This window comes from Elephas maximus, chromosome 6 (assembly GCF_024166365.1).
Source record: "Elephas maximus indicus isolate mEleMax1 chromosome 6, mEleMax1 primary haplotype, whole genome shotgun sequence".
Lineage (NCBI taxonomy): Eukaryota > Metazoa > Chordata > Mammalia > Proboscidea > Elephantidae > Elephas > Elephas maximus.
Genome location: NC_064824.1, coordinates 36,401,446 through 36,424,008, shown reverse-complemented (window position 1 = coordinate 36,424,008; position 22,563 = coordinate 36,401,446). Strand labels below are relative to the sequence as shown.

General features: G+C 35.0%; 1 protein-coding gene across 1 annotated transcript in view; it reads left to right on the top strand.

Annotated features, from left to right (window-relative positions):
* Window positions 1-22,563, top strand: part of LRP1B (LDL receptor related protein 1B) — a 1,748,032-nt gene that overhangs the window by 1,359,877 nt on the left and 365,592 nt on the right. Inside the window, exons 42-43 of the mRNA XM_049888441.1 lie at window positions 7,308-7,497; window positions 11,374-11,578. Of these exons, the coding sequence (XP_049744398.1) occupies window positions 7,308-7,497; window positions 11,374-11,578 (395 nt within the window). The remainder of the gene's footprint in view (window positions 1-7,307; window positions 7,498-11,373; window positions 11,579-22,563) is intronic.

Here is a 22,563-nt window from a genome sequence, read left to right as displayed (position 1 = left end):
AATGATGTCCTTCTCCGGGAACTGATCTCTCAAGACAGGGTATCCAATATATGTAAGACATAGTCTTGCCATTCTTGCTTCTAAGGAGCATTCTGGTTGTACTTCTTCCAAGACAGGCTTGTTCGTTCCTTTGGCAGTCCATGGCATATTCAATATTCTTTGCCAACACCACAATTCAAAGGTGTCAGTTCTTCTTCAGTCTTCCTTATTCATTGTCCAGCTTTCACATGCACATTATGCGATTGAAAATACCATGGCTTGGGTCAGGCGCACCTTAGTCTTCAAGGTGACATCATTGCTTTTCCCTAGAGGATTAAGTACGGCATAATGACTTGTCATCGAGTTGACTTGATTCCAACTCTTGGTGGCCCGAGGTGTGTCAGAGAAGCATTGTGTTCCATAGGGTTTTCAATGGCTGATACTTGGGAAGTAGATTGCCAGGTCTTTCTTCCAAATCACCTCTGCATAGACTCAAACCTCTAACCTTTTGGTTACAGCTGAATGTGTTAAGCTTTTGCAACATTCAGGTACTGCAAATATGACATTTTAGTCGCTTGGGAATTCATGCCCCTCCCTGGAAACATTGAGCATACCTGTGCTAGCTTAATATTGGTAAATACTCCGTACTCATCTCTCATTACTCCTAAAGGGCTGCCACAGCTATAATCATCCATACTCTCAATCTTTTCATTGCCAGTATTTCTTTGCTTTTAGTAATGGTGCCTCAAGACAGAGGCAATTGTTGAGGCATACTTAAATCCATATAATTCTCTACCGAGTCTGGGGTCCAGAACGAAACTTAGATCTTAGAAGGTTTTTAAACTTGAAAACTCACACACACACTCTGGGTAAGACAACAACAACAAAAATACACTGCCAGTTAAAAGCTTCAAGCTGTTTCAATCTGCTTCACTACTCTTTTAGGGCAAATTGTGCCTTTGTTCTGGGAAAACCAAATAAATAGGCCTGTGTTGTTATGCAAAGTAAAGTCTAGGCTCTCTTCTGAGATGGATATAGTCGAGATGCTCTGGTTCAAGGGAATTAAAACTGCTTTGGGGATGATAGTAAAGGCTGTGTTTGTTAAGGACGCAGTTGCATCTCTGAAAAGAAGCTTGCTTTTGGATAAATGTGTTTTAACTAAGTAGGATAATGAGGACAAGAGAGTGGCAGGGAATTGTTCCCCACTCAAATCCTTTGAATGGGTTATATCCCCTCTTGTTAGAGGTGTAATGGCCTGAAATTAATGGATCCATATTTATGAAATGAAGTTTTATTGCAACCTGGCAGTGTAATAGTTAAGCACTATGCTGCTAACCAAAAGGTTGGTGGTTCAAATACACTCAACCATTCTGTGGGAGAAAGACCTGGCAATTGTCTTCTGTGAAGATGACAGTCAAGAACATCTTATGGAGTAGTTCCACTCTGTCAAATGGGGTCGTTATGAGGTGAAAATCAACTTGATGACATACTACAAGAAGTTATCAAGTTCATTATAAAAAAAACAAACGAAACTGGTTGCCATTGAGTCAATTCTGATTTATAGCTACCCTATAGGACAGAGCAGAACTGCTCCATAGGGTTTCCAAGGCTGTAAATCTTTATGGAAGCAGACTGCCACATCTTTATCCCGTGGAGCCGCTAGTAGGTTCAATCTGCCAGCCTTTCGGTTAGGAGGCAAGCCCACCATCTGGGTTCCCAAGTTCACTATGCCATATACAAATATAAATTTGTGTGTGTGTGTGTGTGTGTGTGTGTGTGTGTGTGTGTGTGTGTGCCTGTGTGCGTGCAAATAGGTAAATAGTCTCTTTTGGACCTGGCAACAATCCTCTGGCTAGACTCATTATAAAAATAGCAATATTTACCAAATGGGAATTTAAATTTAAAATTGTTTTATTTATATTGTCTCATTTTTGCTAATCCTCATATTTTTATTCATTTTCTTTAAGCCATAATCCTATTCTGCTATTTAATACAATTTTATTGATATAGAATTCACTCATTTAAAGCATCCAGTTCAATGGTTACTATAATCTCAGGGTTGTGCAACCATCAACAAAGTCAATTTTAGAACATTTTCATCACTACAAAAAGAAACAGTGTGTCCATTAGTAGTCACTCCCTATTTCCCTCCAAGCCTCCGAGTCCAGGGCAAACCCAAATCTGCTTTCTGTTTTATAAATTTGGCTATTCTGGACATTTTGTGTTAGTGGAATGGTTTTTGTAATTAACTTCTTTAACTTAGTGTGATGTTTTTTCTTTAACTTAGTGTGATGTTTTCAAGATTCATTCATGTTTTAGCATGTATTAATACTTCATTCCTTTTATTACCACTGAGACTGGATTTTGTGAAATAAACCAGAATTTCAATAATGCCAGGGTATTGATTCATATCAATAAAGGAGATTGCACACCAGAAGAGCCATGGGTTTTATCAACAAAATTTTTAAAAAGCAGGTGAGGCAAAATTTAGAGTGCCTTACTTTATCAGGACTGCAATAAAATACCACAAAGTAGGTGCTTTGATGAACAGTAATTTATTTTCTAACAATTCTGGAGGTTTGAAGTCCAAATCAGGATCTCAGCGGTGTCAGTTCCTTCTGGGGCTTGAAGAGAAGAACTGTTCTGTACTTCTCTCCTAGTTTCTGACGGTGGCTGGCAGCCCTTGGTGATCCTCACATGCTGTATTCCTCGTCTGTGTGATTTTCTTTTTCTGCCTGTCCTTCTCTTTTATAAAATGCCACTTTGAAGGGATTAGGATTAGGACCAATCCTATATGACCTCATTAACTGATAACATCTGTTAAGGAAGACCCTATTTCCCCAACGAGGTCACATTCACAGGTACAGGTGTTAGGACTTCAACGTGTCTTTTTGCTGTATGCAATTAAATCCGCAACAGAGTTATTATAAGATTTTTGGAGAAGGGCAGAGTTTAGGTGAAATTTCAATGAAACGGTTATATTACGTTAGGCTTAAAACAATCATGCCGTGTGTATAAAGAGCTCATCATCAGTGCTGGGTCGTGAAGCAGACCCAGGATCTCTTTTTCTTGGAAAGTAAAAAGTAAGATAGATGTGCAATGCTGTGTCCAAAACCTTCTTATTTTAAACTCATTACTGGAGTTGGAAAAAGAGGCTGCTTCTTCGTATCAAAGTGACTCTGACCCCCATCATACTACTGATGTAATTGCAAACAGCAAGCTTTCTTATAGTCTATTGATATTAGAGGACAAGCCAATGAGTAAGAAGGTAGTACTCAGTCAACAAGGAGGTCATTATGACACTTTACAGCTACTGCATGTCTTTCAGAGAAATATTGTTTTCTAGTAAGTTTGTAACTGGCTTTATTCATATCTATTATCTCAGTCAGGTGAATGGCAGGGCGTTATTTACTTTCTTAGTCCAAGCTACTTTCTAGTTTCTCAACATTATTCCTTTTCAAATTTTTATGTTTTGTACACATGGGTCCCTACCAAAAACACCTTCCTCTACCTTTCTCATTTAAGAAGCTAGTATGCTGCTTTTAGAACATTGTACAGATAGGGAGGGGCTTTTGTCCCTTCTTCAGTGGCAACAAGATGAAAGTGTGTTCTCTATGAAGAGAAGTCTTCTGGGCAACAACGGTTGGATGTCACTCTGCCAGGCTATTAGGATCAGTCAGCCCAATTGTTGCTGTGGAAACAAAAGAGTCCAGAAAATGAGATTACCCATGGTTCTGAGTTATTTGGCTGTCATATTTTTTGGTGATCTGGCCTCCTCTCCTTACTTCCACACATCAGAGCTTCATCAGTACGTAATCCATAACCCATCAATATGTAACCCATAACCCATCATTATCTAGTCAATATCAACTCATAGTGACCGTACAGGACAAAGTAGAACTGCCCCATAGGGTTTCCAAAGAGCCGCTGGTGGATTAGAACTGCTGACCTTTTGGTTAGCAGCTGAACACTTAACCACTGGGCCACCAGGGCTTCTCATCCATACTTAAAACCCATTGCCATCAAGTCAGATCTGACTCATAGTGACCCTATAGGACAGAACAGAACTGCACCATAGAGTTTGCAAGGAGTGCCTGGTGGATTCAAACTGCTGACCTTTTAGTTAGCAGCCGTAACACTTCACCACTACGCCACCGGGGTTTCCCATCCATACTTAGCTAAACCCAATTCCTGGCTCAAAGGAGAGGAAAAAAAACAACTTTTTTTTTTTCAAGTAAGTTTATGGTGTGTAGTCTTGGTATTTTTATGGTTATGTATCAGACCTCCAAAACTTTTGCTAGAGTGGAAAGTGTGGATCTGCTGAAATAGCATGGTTACAGTTATTTTCTTAATTTTGCCTAGTCTACATCTTTAAACCTAAGGATGTTTAACTATGCTGATTTATTATACTCAGTATTTCAAGTCTCCTTGACTGGATAGATACGGCATTTTACTGTTCTTTTGGAATTACATAATTGTTTTACTAGTACCAGTAACTCAAATTTCATATTCTAGCTGTGCAACTGCTTCCAGAACCTTAGCGTTCAAGCTCAAACATGCCCACACATGTCTGTGCATGCACACACGTGCACACACCTGCACACACACACATGGCACATGCCCAACACATTGTTAAATGTCATAAAATGGGCATAATCATCTTATATGTTATCTCTACCAAAATACTTTTTATAATTTGGTATATGTTTTTAATTGGATATTTTGCTGATACAATTTTATAGGGATTCAATCTTTTTGAGAATGAAAATAAACAAATAAAGAGACATATATTGCTTGAATATTTAAAAATGTAACACCAGATCATGATTATATGTATTGTCAGGTTGTCAGCTATTACAAAGTAAAATAAAAGAGATTGTTCCAGAACACCGAGATGTATTATATACTCTAGTAACCCGGAAACTATATTAACCATAAAAAAAAGAAGCAACTGCTTCATCTCAATGGTGGCACCAAGTGGTTTCTTACTGATTTGTCAAGGAAAAGTGGCCAGAAGGAGAATTCGTCAAAGTCACTAGAAAGGGAAGATACAAAATGAGAATGGATTAATGATTTGGATTTGCTTGGATTTACTCAAAGCTATGCTATCTCTCTTTGTATTTGTGAATGATATGCCACATAAACTACCAGTATAGTTAACTTCATTTCTTAAATGATTTGAAACTTTAAAAATATAGTGGAATAGATGCTTTATTAATAACTGAAATATCTTGCTATCTCTCTTTGTATTTGTGAATGATATGCCACATAAACTACCAGTATAGTTAACTTCATTTCTTAAATGATTTGAAACTTTAAAAATATAGTGGAATAGATGCTTTATTAATAACTGAAATATCTTGAGCAATACCATAAACATTTCTCCAAAAACAAAACTAATCTGTTGCTCTCCAATGTGCTATAACTTCATGGATTCCTTCCAAACAGGAGTACCATATGAGTCATTCTAAAAATAGCTTCATCTCTTTTATTGAAGTTGTAGGTTATAATTTTTCTTCCGTTATTTCACCTTCATTAATTCCTTGTAAATATCTTCCTGTTGACTGTGTGAGAGGAGGCTACTCATGGTTATTTAATTTACCTAGAGCCAGATGACTTGGTATTAATGGATCATTTGTTTGGTTTCAATTTGGAATAGATTCAAAAAAAGTGATAGATGCCACAAACCTATCTCTAAATACTTGCTACTGACGAGTCTATTCCAACTCATGGTGACCCCTTGTGTTACAGACTAGAACTACTCCATAGGGTTTTCTTGGCTGTAATCTTTGTGGAAGCAGATTCCCAGGTCCTTCTTCCATGGCAGTGCTGCATAGGTTCGAACCACCAAACTTTAGTTTAGTCACCTAGAGCAGACCATTTGCATCACCCAGGTACCATTTCTAAATAGTAGTACTATTAAGACATAGGCTTTCAAAAGCAGTTGGACCTGAATTAAAAATCTTGCTATAACACCAGGCTCATGACCACAGGTATCAATTTCCTTAAGAAAAGAGAAACAATGAAAGAAACTTCACAGATTAGATTTATCCATAAAACAAAATGAGGTATGCAAAGTAGTTAGCAAAATTTCTAGCAGAAATACAGTGCCTAAATAAATGATACCTAACAGTTTGTTGGAAACCCTGGTGGCAATTAAAGGATCTTTCTGTGTTGCCTATGGAGAACAAACAGGAATATTTAATCACATGAAAAAAACCTGGCTTAAAAGGCTTTAATTTTGCACTCCCACTAAAGTGTATTGACCTCTAATCTAAAAATTTATCTCTTAAACATGAAAACAGCTCCTTCATCTATCTATTATTAGAAGTGTTGAATAATTCCTTTTAGAGATTACTTGAGAGAAAAACAATACAAAGGTCTGTGTTTTGTTATCGTGTTCATTTCTTACTACAAAAGAAAATATTCTAAGAATAATAACTGATAAAAACTGGTAATGTAAAGTGAGAAGTATCATAATTTATTTATACTTAAATATGTACTCATGTACTTCTATAACAAATAAATAAACAAATAAATAACTACCCTATGTTAGCCTAGTAATTGAGAACACAATTTTAGGAAATAATTACTCATGTTTTTCACATTGTCGCTTGTATGTATTAAATCTGTGCACTACCATTGATCTTTGCCTGACAACTTTTAAAGCATGCCTTAGCTGGCAATTAATTTCATTACCTTTCTTCTTTTTTTAATCACATTAGTTGAAGAGAATCAAAGAACTTGCAGTATTAACTTATTAAAACATATCTACCATTGTCTGATAGTTGTAAATACGGAGTTAGATTTGGGGTTTTTAATATTGTTGTTGTTGTTTTTTGATGTATTCACTTTTTCTTTATGTCTTCAGTTATAGTTTCAAGAGAAAAACACATTATAATTGTACTTAAATGACATCTGTCACATATCATATTCAAAAGCACCACTAACTGGATGCATACTGGATGCTTTTTGAAAATTAATTATTAAGATACAGAAGAAAGATTATAAGTATTTTCCTAAGTAAAGCGGCAATTATTTGAGTTCTTTTTGAAGGACAAGATTCAGTGTTCTTTGTGATATCTTTTTGCAAAAACTGCTCCCATGACATGTGCAACAGTTCACAGCTAAGTTTTACAGTGCATAATCAGCTATCAGTATCATTTATGGTAGATTTTGCAGTTACTGTATATTTTTATTCTTGAGAGTTGGTGAAAAAACAGCAGATAATATATAGGTATAATTATAAAAAAGAAAATTTCTTTTCAGTCCAGATGTCAAATTTTTGTAAATAAAAACGTCAATTTATTCTTTTATTTTCCCATCAGATGTGGGTTCTGTTGAAGGACTTGCCTATCACAGAGCTTGGGATACGTTGTACTGGACCAGTTCCACTACCTCATCCATCACCAGACACTCAGTGGACCAGACTCGGCTCGGAGCCTTCGACAGGGAAGCAGTCATCACCATGTCAGAGGACGACCACCCACACGTGTTAGCCTTGGATGAATGTCAAAAGTGAGAATAAGCTCATTTTTATTTCTGCACTATAAGGGAATATCAGAGTCTATATTAATTTTAAAAACAGCTAACTTTAAAATCAAGGTTTTTTGTTTGAAGTTGTCATTTCACAATTCATAATTTTTTTTTTTTAGTGAGAGTATTGCAAATATGAATAATTAAAATCTGGAAACTTTGAATGACAGGTTTCATCCCACTGTGAGTTCCAATAAAAACAAATTTAAATGAGGAAAATAAGAAAAGTTCATACTAGGCTAGAAGAGATATGGGAAGAAGGCATTCATGCCTAGTGGGTTGAAAAAGTAAATTTGAAAAAAAATGTTGAAAACCCAAAAAACTATTAACACATATTGAAGCCTGAAAGACGTGTTCATACTTTAACCAAATAATTTCAACAACTGGGGATCTCTCCAATCAAAATATAAAGAAAACCAACAAACTGTACCTGCAGAGGTATTTCCAACATTAGATACTGCAAACAGCCTAAATAGTCTATGTCTGTTTGATGATATATTGTACAGGCCTTTAAAATACTACTTGTGAAGAATTCATGACAAGAAAAAATGCTCAGGCTACAGTATTAAGAGAATAAAAGACCACACAAAATGGTATACAGTTATGCCTTTTTAGGATGTCATAAGTCAAGCAGATATATAAAAAACTGAAGAACAAAGCTCAGATTGAGTACACACACAAAAAATACATCTGGGTTGTTCCACTGTCTTACAATATGGTATGGTTAACTACCAGAAAATTCTTTTGTTTGTAAATAAAACAAATAAACAAAAACCAAACCAATCTAGCCTTCTCTGTTGGCAGACATAGGAGAGTTCTTTCAAGGTGTGGTGAGGAAAAAGTGAAGACTAAAAAGAAATGACTGATAAGAATTGACCCTTACCATTTGTCAGAAAAAAGAACTACGTGAGTTACTCAGTGTGAAAATAATAATAAATTTAAATACTGATAGATCTAGAGAATTCCCTGGATGGTACAAAAAGTTAACACACTTGACTACTAAACAAAAGGCTTGAGGTTGGGGTCCATCTTAAGGACCCTCTGAAGAAAGGCCTGGAAATCTATTTCCCCCAAAATCAGCCATTGAAAATCCTGTGGAAGAAAGTTCTACTCTAACATACGTGGAATCTCCATGAATTGGAATTGACTCAAGGGCAGCTGGTTTGGTTTTTTGGTACAGAGCTTGAAGTGAGATTAGACTTAATACACTTAATTGAACACCTTCATCTTATAAATGAAGATTGTGAAAATTGAGAGATGTATTAACTCTTTACATAGCCCTGTGACTATTAGTTCCAACGGACATGGCCTTCTGATGCCCAGCGCAGAACTCATTCTGCTACACCACTGCCATTTACTGTTGGTTCAGCTACATTTATCCTGATGATAAATAGAAGAATCTCAGGACAGTAATAAATGTCTTACAATAAGAATAAAAGAGAGTAGATCAAAGTAATTCACAAATCTACCTTGAACAAAAGGAAGATCATTGATGATATTATATATGATTAGTTTTAATCAGTAAGCTCTTTATGTTCAATTATTTATTACATAGGCTAAAATTTATACTTTTTCTTATACATGATGAACTATAAATTAGACATGCCAAAAATATTTTAACTGGAAAACTATATGTAATTAATATTTAAAGTATAAAAAACATTTTTATCATTATACGTATCAATAAGTCATTGTGTGTTAAGTTGATTAACAGAAATTTTTAAATAAAATCATAAGTTCTGGGTGAAAGTTAGGTTATTCAAATTCAAATGTGGCTCTGTTACTAGCTATTGGTATAAACTTGAGTTACTCAACCTCTCTGGGCTTCTCTTTTCTCATCCGTGAAATGAGGAGGTAAAACGAGAGAAACACTAATACCTCTCAAATTGCATAATTCTAAAGCCAAAAATCTAGGGAAATATCGCAAATAATAAATTGTGACTTTAATGCATTAAATTATATGCATAACTTTTAAAATATTTTAATTAATAATTTGTTTCATTTTAAAAGTCATAGCATGTGGCTAAATCTACTGCATACTTTCAGAAGATGGAATGTCACCTTACTTTTTTGCAAATTTACTGATCGAATAGAATGCTTTTGAAATTTGTTCACTTAGAAAACTTTTGTATTCCCTAGAATGAAAGAAATTGTTTTCCAAAGAGCATAGATGGCTCAGCTCTACTCAATGGGTGGAAACGCTTCTTAATTAGCAAATAGAAAGATATTTGCTGTGAGTTTAAATATGCTCCAGTAGTAACATCTTACACAAGCCTCATGTGCCATATAGTGAATGATTTTATTAGCTATAAACCTACATTGCTTTTAAATGATTTTACATGGGAATGATATATGTACACCTGCTATAAATGTGAAATATTATTTTAAGTACTTTTTCTTTGTCAGTACAGTTTGAGTATAATTTTTCAGGTAGGGCAGTCCCTGGGTTATGAACTTCTGACTTGCAGACAACTCATACTTACCCTTCAATGTTACGAAAATTTGCCCTCACTTAGAAATAATTGAGCCAACCCCTATGCAACAAATTCTTCATCATAATCACCTCCATTTGCCGCAAGTACTGCTTTTAAATCATTGAAAGGGTTCAATCTTCTTCTTGCACTAAACCAGAAAACTAAACCAAACCTGTTGCCGTCGAGTCGATTCTGACTCATACTGACCCTATAGGACAAAGTAGAACTGCCCCATAGGGTTTCTAAGTAGCGGCTGGTAGATATGAACCGCTGACCTTTGGGTTAGTATCCTGAGCTCTTAACCACTGCTCCACCAGTGCTCCTTTTTTTGCACTAAAATAAAGCTAAATAAGAACTGTACAGCCTGTTCTGACTTCCACACAAATTCTTAAACACACAGTTAGGAAGCGATCTCCCTTGTAATCCTGGGACTGCCTGTACTTAAAACAGCCTACCCAGCTTGCTCTCTTCCTTCCTTTCTCCCTCTCTCTCTCCCTCCCTCTCTTCCTTCGCAGTCCATTCATCCTAAACAGCAACAAACTATTTTCAATAAACTCTTAGGGACATTCCTACTGATAAAGAAGAACTATTCTAGTAAAAACAGGGGTTGGAAACTGGAACCCTGCAGCTTCTCCTTTCCTCCAGGAGAGAAACTTTTTAGAAACACAGACCTGAGGACTTCCATAGACTCTGATGGCTTCTTCAGAGTAAAGTTTGATGCTGATAGAAGGCATCCTGAAAAACCTATATGAGTAACAGATATTAAAGATTTAAGAATAATCCCTAAAATCCCAGAAACAACACTGTAATATGTATTTTTAAAAAATCCCATTGACAAAGAGAGTTAAAATAAGTAAAGAAAATTAATAGTCTAGCGATATTGTTTCTGTAAAACATAATAAAAATGAGAATGCAGAATTTTAAAAGCAAACCCGGAAAGGGAAGAAGATTTTGAATCAAAAAGAGAAATATAGCTACAATAATAATGTACAAAATGACCACAAGAATCTACTAAACGGCAATATTAATGTATATTTGTAGTTCACAAAACATTTAAGGTAATTGTTTTGTCCTTGATAAAAACAAATCCTTGTAATACAACTAAGTGGCTTAATTTAATTAAATTATTATTTGAGAGAAAGAACCAGATAATTTTTTTTCTAGAAATATTTTCCAGGTTTCATCTAAGAACCAAGGGAAACAATACATACAAATATAAATGCGTATTTTCTCTTGGCACCTAGACTTCCTTAAGGGTCATAAACTCTGAGGCAATTAATTTTCCTTCTTTTTAATACCTTGGCATTGCCACGTTTCTACTAATGTTTTTTACAATTAATGAAATTCTATTTTAATTTGTTATTACAATTTTCTCTTTCATTAGTTTAATGTTTTGGACCAACTGGAATGAACAGCATCCAAGTATCATGAGATCTACCCTGACTGGGAAAAATGCTCAAGTGGTGGTCAGTACAGACATACTCACTCCAAATGGACTCACCATTGACCACCGCGCTGAGAAGCTGTATTTCTCAGATGGCAGCCTAGGAAAAATTGAAAGATGTGAATATGATGGGTCCCAGAGACACGTAAGTTCACCAGATATTTCTTGTTTATAGATTTATGCAATGATACATTTGGAAAACATTTTTTTTTTTTGGTGTTCTTGCAATATGCTTATCATGTGATTTTGAAATCATTAATTGTGTAGACTAACCCCATTGAATAACTAATGTACTCAGTGAAAAAGGAAATTGTGGATAATATTTTAAAAACTTTCTTCAGGTACATTTGCTACCATAGTAACTGCTCAACTCTTAAAAACTGTTTTTTCTGGAGAGACAATAATGGATTTTCTCCTAGTTATTAATTAGTCTGAAAGTGTTAGAGTGATTTGCAGTGGTGGAATTTTTATTTATATGTATATATATTTTTAAATGTGAAATGAAATTGGTTAGTAATCCTAGGAAAATGAGAAAATTGGGAAAGAAAAAAACTCCTCTGTTCCGTTTTTGGGTCTTCAAAGCAATCCAGGAAGCTCTGAGTGGGGGTGAATATGATTTCTTTCATAGTCAGGCCCATTTCCAATCACTCCCCTCAGCCTCTTTTCCATGGGTTCCAAATGAAAAGTTAGTGAAAAGTCCTTATAGGCCCCCTAGAGAACCCTTACTGCAGGTATTTAGGCCCTGTAGAATGGCACCCAACAACAACAGCACCGGGTGGAAAATGTCAGCACTCTCCCTTGTCCTGTGAGGAGGAACAGTCCTTGCCAACTGAGAAAACTCAGGTTTCATGGGTATGTCTGGGTGGTTATGCCTCTGGAGAAATCCTCCTCCCCATCCCCACACCAGGGCGTGCCTGAAGGACAAAGTGATCTCTAGGCTTCTCACTTCTCAACTGTGTGGAGGAAGGTCTGGGATAAGAAGCAAACATTTCCTTGAAGGCGAGATGCTCAATATTTAAAATTTCATGGGTCATAAGGTCTCTGTAGCAACTATAGTGCCTTATAGTGCTAAAGCAGCCGTTGAGAATATGTAAATGAATGGACATGACAGTATTCCAGTAAAACTTTGCTTACAAAAACAGGCAAGCATCCAGGGGACCTTAGCTTTCCAAACCCTGATCTTTGTTATTAAGCACGCTGTTTAATTCCATTAACTATATATATATGTATTGTGTGCAAATCCTGGTGGTGTAGTGGTTAAGAACTATGGCTGCTAATCAAAACGTCGGCAGTTTGAATATACCAGGTGCTCCTTGGAAACTCTATGGGGCAGTTCTACTCTGTCCTATAGGGTAGCTATGAGTCAGAATTGACTCAATGGCAATGGGTTTGGTTTTGGGTTTTATATATTATGTATGAATGTATATGTATGTATATATGTATGATTTTTATGTATGTACACGTCTGTGTATATATAGACAGATACATATCTATATATCTATTTTTATCTGTATTTATGATTATATATGAGCATCTTGAAGAAGGAAGTAGTGTGTGGATTTACATTCTGACAAAGACTCCTCTTCCCTTGTAGAGCAGTTACTTTGAATAGCACTGATACAAGACACTTGACTGATTAGGGGGCGTTGAAACAATGAGCTCAGACTTGATGAAACTCAGTTTGTGCTCAAGACAATAACCTTGATTTAAGAACCATAAATGTAAATCCTTGGCCTATATTTTCCAATTAAAGGTCTTGTGACTTTAGGCAAATGATTTAACCTTTATAAACTTTAGTTTTCTGATGTGCAAATTCCTTACCTAAATTTCATGGTGATTATAAGAATATGGTACAAAAGCATACACCCCAGAGTGCAGCCTAGAAATTCTAAATAAGGCTGTTTTGAAAAACAGTCTGTAGCAAGTAAATCATTGTCCTGAATGTGGTGTTATTTCCTATTATAACCTAATGTGGAAAAAGCTTTTAGAATTCTTCATATCTTTCATCCACCTCAATTTATTTTTTTAAATACTTGCTTTGTTTCTTTCCCCCAAATCTATTCTGTGTGTGAAAATTCTAGTTACTCTAGCTGGTCAAGTAATATATCCTTAACAAATATTATTTAAATGATTTGTTTTGACATTTAGAAAAAATTATGCCTAGTTACTCCCATTCCCTTTCCTGTCTAAACCAAGATATTTTCTAGTTGGGACTGAGAGCTAGACAAATATTCCAAAAATTACTACATGTGTATAGGCTTCTCACCTATATCTTCACATAACTTCTAATTAATTTAAGAGAAAGGTTATATTTTTTGTTAATAAGACAAGTGATCAATTTAAAGATCATTTAACACTTTTGCAAAATCTAGGGCCTTCATTTTGGCTGTTTTAAACCCCTTATACACTAGCCTCCTCATTTTTTTAAGATTTCTGAGAGTTATATCAACTTAACTGATCATCACTATACTAGTTAACAGTCATTAAGTAGCACTCTAGACATTGCCAGGCACTTTGTATTTCATTTTATTCTCACAACCGTCCAGTGGTATGTTATGATTTTTTTCTTTGCTTTCAGCATTCCTTTTGCCTTCCTGTTTTAATGTATGTACTCATTGTTTAGGTATATTTAAAATGGTACAATTAGGAAAAAACTTGATGTTTACTTATGATTCAAATTAGAAATTAATATCTATTAAATTAGTATGCTCTAATTTTTATTAAGAAACCTTGGTGGCGTAGTGGTTAAGTGCTACGGCTGCTAACCAAAGGGTAGGCAGTTCGAATCCACCAGGCGCTCCTTGGAAACTCTATGGGACAGTTCTATTCTCTTCTACAGGGTCGCTATGAGTTGGAATCTACTTGATGGCACTGGGTTTGGTTTTTGGTTAATTTTTATTAAAGTTTACAAATAAGCTCTAGAGTGGGCAGGAGGAAGTTTTATTCATTTAATTCTTTTAAAATTTTTCTTTTCCTGGAATCCTAAATTGAAGCCTTATTTTTTTTTTTTAATACCTGATGGAGTGAACATTATCAAATCTCTTATTGCCTTTGTGCCCTACCAATCTTTCTTTTAATTAAAGTGAATACAGATAGTTTCGTTATAGAGACCATTGTTGTTTTGTTGTTGTTAGTTGCTGTTAAGTTGGCTCTAACTCATAGCAACTCATTGTACAACAGAATAAAACATCGCCCAGTCCTGCCCTATCTATCAGTCATTGCGTACTTGAGTCCATCACTGTAGCCACTGGTATTTTGAGTGCCTTCAAACCTAGGGGCCTCATCTTCTAGCAATATATCAGACAACATTCTGTTATGATCTGTAGGGTTTTCATTAGCTCATTTTTGGAAGTAAATCACCAGGTCTTTCTTCCTACTCTGTCTTAGTCTGGAGGTTCCATTTAAACCTGTCCACCATGGATGACCCTGTTGGTATTTGAAATAATGTTGGCACAGCTTCTAGCATCATAGTAACGTGCAAGGCACCATGTATGACAAACTGGCAGATGGTTGGTGGAAAGAGCTCATAGAGGGGAACACAGGCTATGTAGTCTCTCATAAATTCTACTTACTTTTGCCTTTGAAAAGAAAAAAATTCTGTCTAGTTCTTCTGTAACTAAATAAATTAAAAAAAAATAGTAAAGAACACATTGAATACCTTGGAACTTCTTTTTTCTTCCTTCAGATAAGAAAGGATAGAGAACATGTGTTCTCCTTTCACCACAAATAATATCAAAACTTGACATACAAGCTTTTTAATGTATGTCTCCTTTCTCTTTCCTGTATTAATACATGTGAGTTGAAACCAGGATTCAGACAATTCAGAAGTCTCCATTATTATCTCTAGTTTCATAAAAATGATTACATTCAAGAATACCAAACTTCAAAAAACTTCAGGGCAATGCAAAAAGGCTTATGAGATTATTTATAAAATTGTCTTACCTCCATTCGTAACAGTAATTCTCTTCCGAATATAACATTTGAGTGCAAAATATTAAGAATCATAATTGAAATATCAATAATTAATTTTGGTATTGGTAGCTTTCTTTAAATAAGCATATATTTTATCTCCTCAACTAGATTTGAGGACAGAGAATATCTTTTCTATCTCTTTGAATTCACAATGGCGTCAACTAACTTTCACAAAATTAAAGAATATTACATTTCTATTGATTTTCAGCTGTTTTTGTTTTTATACCTAATAAAGGATTTATCCCCCAGCGGCTCTGACAAATGATTCTTAAAGTTATCAAACACTTTTGCCATTTAGTCATGGTTAATACCGGAAACTTAGCTTTAAATTATGTATTGTTTGTGTTACATACTCCTTCTTGTATTTTACTCATTTTATAACTAGAATATAAGTTATTTGCCCTTGAATTGAATTTTGTAAAAATTTAACCTTTATTTCTGGATGCTTATTAAATTTTCAGTTGACAATTTAAATGATCAATGGGTTGTTTTACTAAGATAACCATAAAATGTTGGTACAAAGGCTGTTACTAAGAAGCTAGTTTGTCTATTGTTGCCTTTAAAAAAAAAAAAATTTTTTTTTTTTTTGTTGCCTTTAGGAAACGTTAAAGATGCAATGTGACTTCTATTTAGAAGTTTAGAAAGAAGGCATTTCCCTCTGATAAAGACATATGAATAATATTAATTCTGAAAAATTACTCTGCACATACAGAATAATATTACAGAAGTCTTAGAAACTCTAGGAACCTTTCTATATCTGATAATTCTTGAAAAAAGTTGACCAATATTTTTCTGGTATCCTATTGGTTCAGGCCTTCTTTTTTATTTCCTAGTTAAATCTTCTTAGTTAAATGATAGGTAAAAAAGTGTATGCTTAATACATAGATTCTTAATTTGAGTTGCAGTTTTGGAAGTCAAAGGATACCTTTTAGAGATTTCTTCTCAGATCCTCAAAGAAGCTAAGGCCTCCCTAACTGAAAAAGTAATGTCTAGACATTTGAGTTAATTCTACTGCTCAGTTCATCTCTCTGTACCAGATTCTTTTATGTATACATGTGTGTTTGTGTGTGTGTCTGTGTGTATTTCCTATTATCTCCATTCCTTACTATTATTTTGTTCACCTTGAACAATTACATTAATATAATTTGTATATGTAAATTTATGTATATTGACTGAATTGAGTATCTTTTTAATTAACATGAATATCTGGGTGCTTATTAGACTTCCAATTGCCAATTTGTGTGATCAGTGGGTTCAAAACTGAGTTAAAGAGTCCAGCAGTACAGTGAAGACATGTTTCAACACTCCACATAGAGTACCAACAGTGCACCAGTATGAGGCTTTTTAATAATACAAATAAAATTGAAATATAGGTAGAAATGTTCAAATGAACTCCTCATGAGCAATTATTTGTTCAATGGGTCATTAGCATACTTAATTTACTTAGATATGCTAAGAGAAGGGGATGGATTATTTGAATATTTTTCTTCTGATGGAAAGGCTTCATGTGCAGTCCTTACATACAAAACTTTTGTAATTGAAGTGTATTTCTAGGTTGCACAGGAATGCATTTTTAGATCACTTGTGAAATTGAAAGGTGAGACTGTATGATTTGCAACTTTGAGTGTTTTCTAAGGAACTACCATATCATATTCTAATCTAGGCATTGATATGTGCAAATTTTAAATGTCTTTGCCAATTAAGGTATCGACAAGCAGGTTTCTGCTTTGTCTTATTTGGCAGGTCTGTCTACAGTTATGATAGAGAAAATAGAGGCCACATTTTTACCCATCTTACTTATTGAATTGATCCCATTATTTAGAAACCTTCAAGAATCTTCTTAAGTGTGACCTGAGAGTAGATTTTAAGGTATTCAATAAAGCATGCATTCAATTTGTATTTTTTTTTTCAAATAAGTAAGAAAACTGATAGTTTCCACTTTATTTTTGCATTTTTAATGCAATGTACAAGGTACTGTGCAAACATGTGACCGGGTAAAACTGTGGAATTAAAAACAATAAAGTATAGGAAGCAAAAAGAATAGTTATTAAGGCTTAAAGATTCTATTAAAGGCTTAAAATACCAACCCTAAAATATAAGAAAAGAAGCAAAATATTGTTTAATTTATGGAGTAAAAAAAAATGCTGAAACTATGCAATAAAAAGGAATGAACAGAGAAGGAACAATTTCTGAAAGGAGCTTTTCCTTTGTATGGTTTGCATGTTTCTTCCCTTGGATGAAGTAGGTGATTGTAGAGGGCAGGAGGAGGAATAGAGAGATAAAACATCCATCCCTTTGGAAACTGACTGACTTGAAAGAAGCTAGACATTTCTATCTGAAATATTTGAAAGAGTATGTCTTCTTTAATGAAAAGGAAACAACCTATATTTAAGTTAATTGATTTCGAGGTTTGGGAAAGATTCTTGTAAACCAAAGCATCATGAGTCACAAACTCAGTCTGATCCCTAACTTTCCCAAAGTGTGTTTGAAGAATAATCTCCTGCTGAATATTCACAGGAATTATTCTTTGGTCAAGTACATTTCCATAATGAGAGGTTAAAGTCAAATAGGCTTATTTAGTTCATTCAATTTAAATTCTTTAATATGCTGGTTATGACACTTCAGAATGGAACACAGGATGTAGCTTTGTTCTGATCAGAAAAACCTTTTTTTTTTTTTTCACGTGAAGTCCTATGGGCTTAAATGTTTGTAGAGAAATGAAAAATGCTGAGATACTATTTCTACATCACTTAGTTTGTCTTATAAATATTATATTACCCATTACTTATCAGTAGATCAAGAAACAGATTCTTTTAATATAGTAAAAAAGGAGTCAGAAAAAAGTGCTTTGAAAAATATGTTTTTCTTCTTCTGTTTTAGTTATTTGTTAATGCTGAAGTTTAACAAGCTTATTCGTATGTTTAATTTCTTCAATCAAAGTTAGAATTAGGTATTATTTTTCTATTTTATTATACATGTGGTCAGAGTGAAATATAAGTCCATACAGTTCAAATCTGGTACTGATAAAAATAAAATAATTGGCTGTGTTTTTCTAAATTTATAGTGTCACATTAATTTATGTGGTTATTCTACCTAAACATTTATACTGCTAAGGAATAACATTCCATGTTTAGTGATATACAACTGAATACTCTTAGGTGATTTAGTTATGAGGCCAAAAAAAGAAAACAGATAGTAATTTCATTCTGTTTCCTTTTTATTTCTATTCTGTATCTCTCCTGTCGTTTCTATTTTTCCAGTGGCCGAAACAATAACTAATGTTGACAGGTGCTAAGACAGCATGATTATAGCCTTTCTCTCTGCAGTTACCCTGTAAGTGTTAATCATTCCTTAGAAGGTATCTGCTACCTGAGTGACACAAACCCCTCCAAAAGAGATGTTTATGTTCCCAGGAATTGCAATTGCTGACATTTCTTACTTCTGACATTCTTTTAGGAACCTGATCCAACATTGTTTTCAGAGTATGTTCCCAGGCAGATATACAAAGTTCTAAGAGTTATGTTTAAAATGAGAAGGACACAGAATACTTTTCCCCTATATAAACACGCTCTGATAAGATGGACTGTTTTGATAACAAAAGGAAAGAAATTTTTTGAAGACTAATCTTAATTATAAGTTCAATCATAAGGATATGAGATATGTTACATTTTTTAGAACACCAAGTGTTTCTCTCCTACTTATAGAATCAATTAGTTTATTCCATAAACTAATGAAGTAGTCTTCTTTTCTTTCCACCTTCTCTTCCATCCATCCATCTGTCCATCCGTCCGTCCGTCCATCCGTCCCTCCGTCCGTCCATCCATCCATCTAATCTATGTATCTATATAGTATAATCTATGTATCTATATAGCAGGGATATCACTGCTGATGTCAGATGGATCCTAGCTGAAAGCAGAGAATACCAGAAGGATGTTTACCTGTGTTTTATTGACTATGCAAAGGCATTCAGCTGTGTGGATCATAACAAATTATGGATAACATTGTGAAGAATGGGAATTCCAGAATACTTAATTGCACTCATGAGGAACCTTTACATAGATCAAGAGGCAGTTGTTCAGACAGAACAAGGGGATACTGATTGGTTTAAAGTCAGGAAGGTGTGCATCAGGGTTTTATTCTTTCCCCATACCTATTTAATCTGTATGCTGAGCAAATAATGCGAGAAGCTGGACTATATGAAGAAGAACAGGGCATCAGGACTGGGGGAAAACTCATTAACAACCTGCGTTATGCAGATGACACAACCTTGCTTGCTGAAAGTGAAGAGGATTTGAAGAACTTACTAATGAAGATCAACGACCACAGCCTTCAGTATGGATTGCACCTCAACATAAAGGAAACAAAAATCCTCACAACTGGACCAATGAGCAACATCATGATAAACAGAGAAAGATTGAAGTTGTCAAGGATTTCATTTGACTTGGATCCACAAGCAACAGCCATGGAAGAAGCAGTCAAGAAATCAAAAGACGCATTGCATTGGGTAAATCTGCTGCAAAGGACCTCTTTGAAGTGTTGAAGAGCAAAGACGCCACTTTGAAGACTAAGGTGCACCTGACCCAAGCCATGGTATTTTCAGTCGCATCATATGCATGTTAGAGCTGGACAATGAATAAGGAAGACCGAAGAAGAATCGACACCTTTGAATTGTGGTGTTGGCGAAGAATATTGAATATACCAAGGATTGCCAAAAGAATGAACAAATCTGTCTTAGAAGAAGTACAACCAGAATGCTCCTTAAAGGTAAGGATGGCGAGACTGCATCTTACATACTTTGGACATGTTGTCAGGAGGGATCAGTCCCTGGAGAAGGACATCATGCTTGGCAGAGTACAGGGTCAGCGGAAAAGAGGAAGACCCTCAATGAGGTTGATTGACACAGTGGCTGCAACAATGAGCTCAAGCATAAGATTGTAAGGATGGCTCAGGACCGGGCAGTGTTTCGTTCTGTTGTGCATAGGGTCGCTTTGAGTCAGAACTGACTTGATGGCACCTAACAACAACATCTATATAGTATCTCTTCTTCTTTGATACTATAGTTTTAATGATGTTATAAAACCTTCAGAAGCCTAACTCTGAAACTTACAGAACAGCTTTGATGTCCAAAAAAGTAAATTTTCTAACAATATGTCTTAATTTTTTGCCTATTCCGTGTAACCAAAGAAGGCAGATTGGTTACAATTTTTAAAGGATTTATATTTTTGGTATTTAAACTTTTTATTTTTGTTTGAAAAATCAAAGTTACCATGAATATTCACTGAAATCTTAGTGAACTGAAACCTTAAGACCATTAAGTATTATTTTGCAGATTAGTAACTGAGGACCTAAAATATTATATTCATTTCTAATATCCAATGCTTAATGTCAATTATGGCTCCAAACTCTCTATTAGAGCCAACGCTACGTAGACATAGACATAAACATAGATACAGATATATTTTTGTAATACCTCACTCCTATGTATGTCTTGAAATAGAGTAGACTGATTTCTCATGATTTATTCTTCCTTTTCCAAAATTGTTTTAGCTATTCTAGTTGCTTTGTCTTTCAATATAAATTTATTTGAAAATAATGTTGTCTATAAGGAAACCCTGGTGGCATAGTGGCTAAGAGCTATAGCTGCTAACCAAAAGGTACCCAGCCCAAAAGGTAGGCAGTTTGAATCCCCCAGGTGTTCCTTGGAAACCCGATGGGTCAGTTCTACTCTTCGCTATAGGGTTGCTGTGAGTTGGAATCAACTTGACAACAGTGGGGTTTTTTTTGTTTTTAAATACCTATAAAACTCTTTGATCTACCTATTATGTTTTTGAGTGTATTTTTTAGTAGCTTTTAAAGTGGTTGCTCTAGGTATAAGATTACATATACATAACTTCTTAGTCTATTATGTCAACTTTTTACCAGTTTTAATGAAGCATAGAAACTTTACATCTCTTTGCATGACTTTGTCCTCCCCTAATTATCTTAAGTATACCTTCTGGGTACGTTTTGAACCACATCAGACAGTGGTTAGTTTTTTTGCTTCAACCATGAAACATGATTTAGAAAACACAAATGAGTTTTGCTTACTGTGTTCTTTCTTTCTTGCTAATGTTTCAAGGTTTCTTCTTTTATCCCCATCTGTTCTGCAAGTTTTGTTCTGCTTAGAAAAATTTGTTTAGCCATTCTTGTAGGGAAGGTCTTCTGGCAAAAATTCTCTTAAATTTCTTTCTTTTAAAATGTTTTGATTTCTTTTTCATTCTTGAAGGATATTTTCACCTGGTTTAGGATTCTGAGTTGTCAGTTTTTTTTCTTTCAGCACTTCAGAAATATTGTGCCGCTTCTTTCTCGCCTCCATAATTTCTGAGAAATCCTTTGTCATTCAAATTGCTTTTTCCTATAGGCAAAGTGTTGTTTTTCCCTTGCTTATAGTTTTCAGAAGTTTTGTTATAATGTGTCTTGGCATGAATTTCTTTGGGTTTATTCTATTTAAAGTTTGTTTAGCTTCTTTAATCTGTAGATTTAATTTTCTTGGCAGATTTGGGAAGTTTTCAGCCATTATTTCTTCAAGCACTTTTTCAGCTCCACCCTCTTTTCTGCTCCGTCTGGGTCTCCTTTAACATGAGTGTTAGATCTTTTTGTTATAATCCACAGGACACTGGACCTCTCTTCCATTTTTTTTTTCCCCTGTCTATTTTCTCTGTGTTATTCAGATTTCGCTGTTTCTATTGTTCCGTCTTCCAGGTTACTGATTATTTCTTTTTCCCTTCCATTCTGCTGATGAGCCCCTACATTGAACTTTATATTTTTGTCACTGTGATTTTTAGCTCTAAAATTTTCATTTAGTTCTGGTTTATATCTTCTCTTTATTAGAGTCAGACAGGTGTGCAAGTCCAAGATTCCCACTTGGTCTCCAATGATGTTGTAGGAGGGACTCATGTCACTAGCCAGAGGAGATGATAATCCTAGCTCCCTATTAGTCCTTCTCTGACTCCATGACTGGGTATTGGGACAACTCCTTACAGGCTTGCAAGGGTGGAAGTCTAGGTTCCTCACTTTGTCTTTCCTGGTGTGGATGGAGTGTTTCACAGTTTTTCTGTGGTGTTTTGCCGGAATAGAGCATTTCTAGTGTAAACATGTTCTGCCTTGACAGGTTGTGCC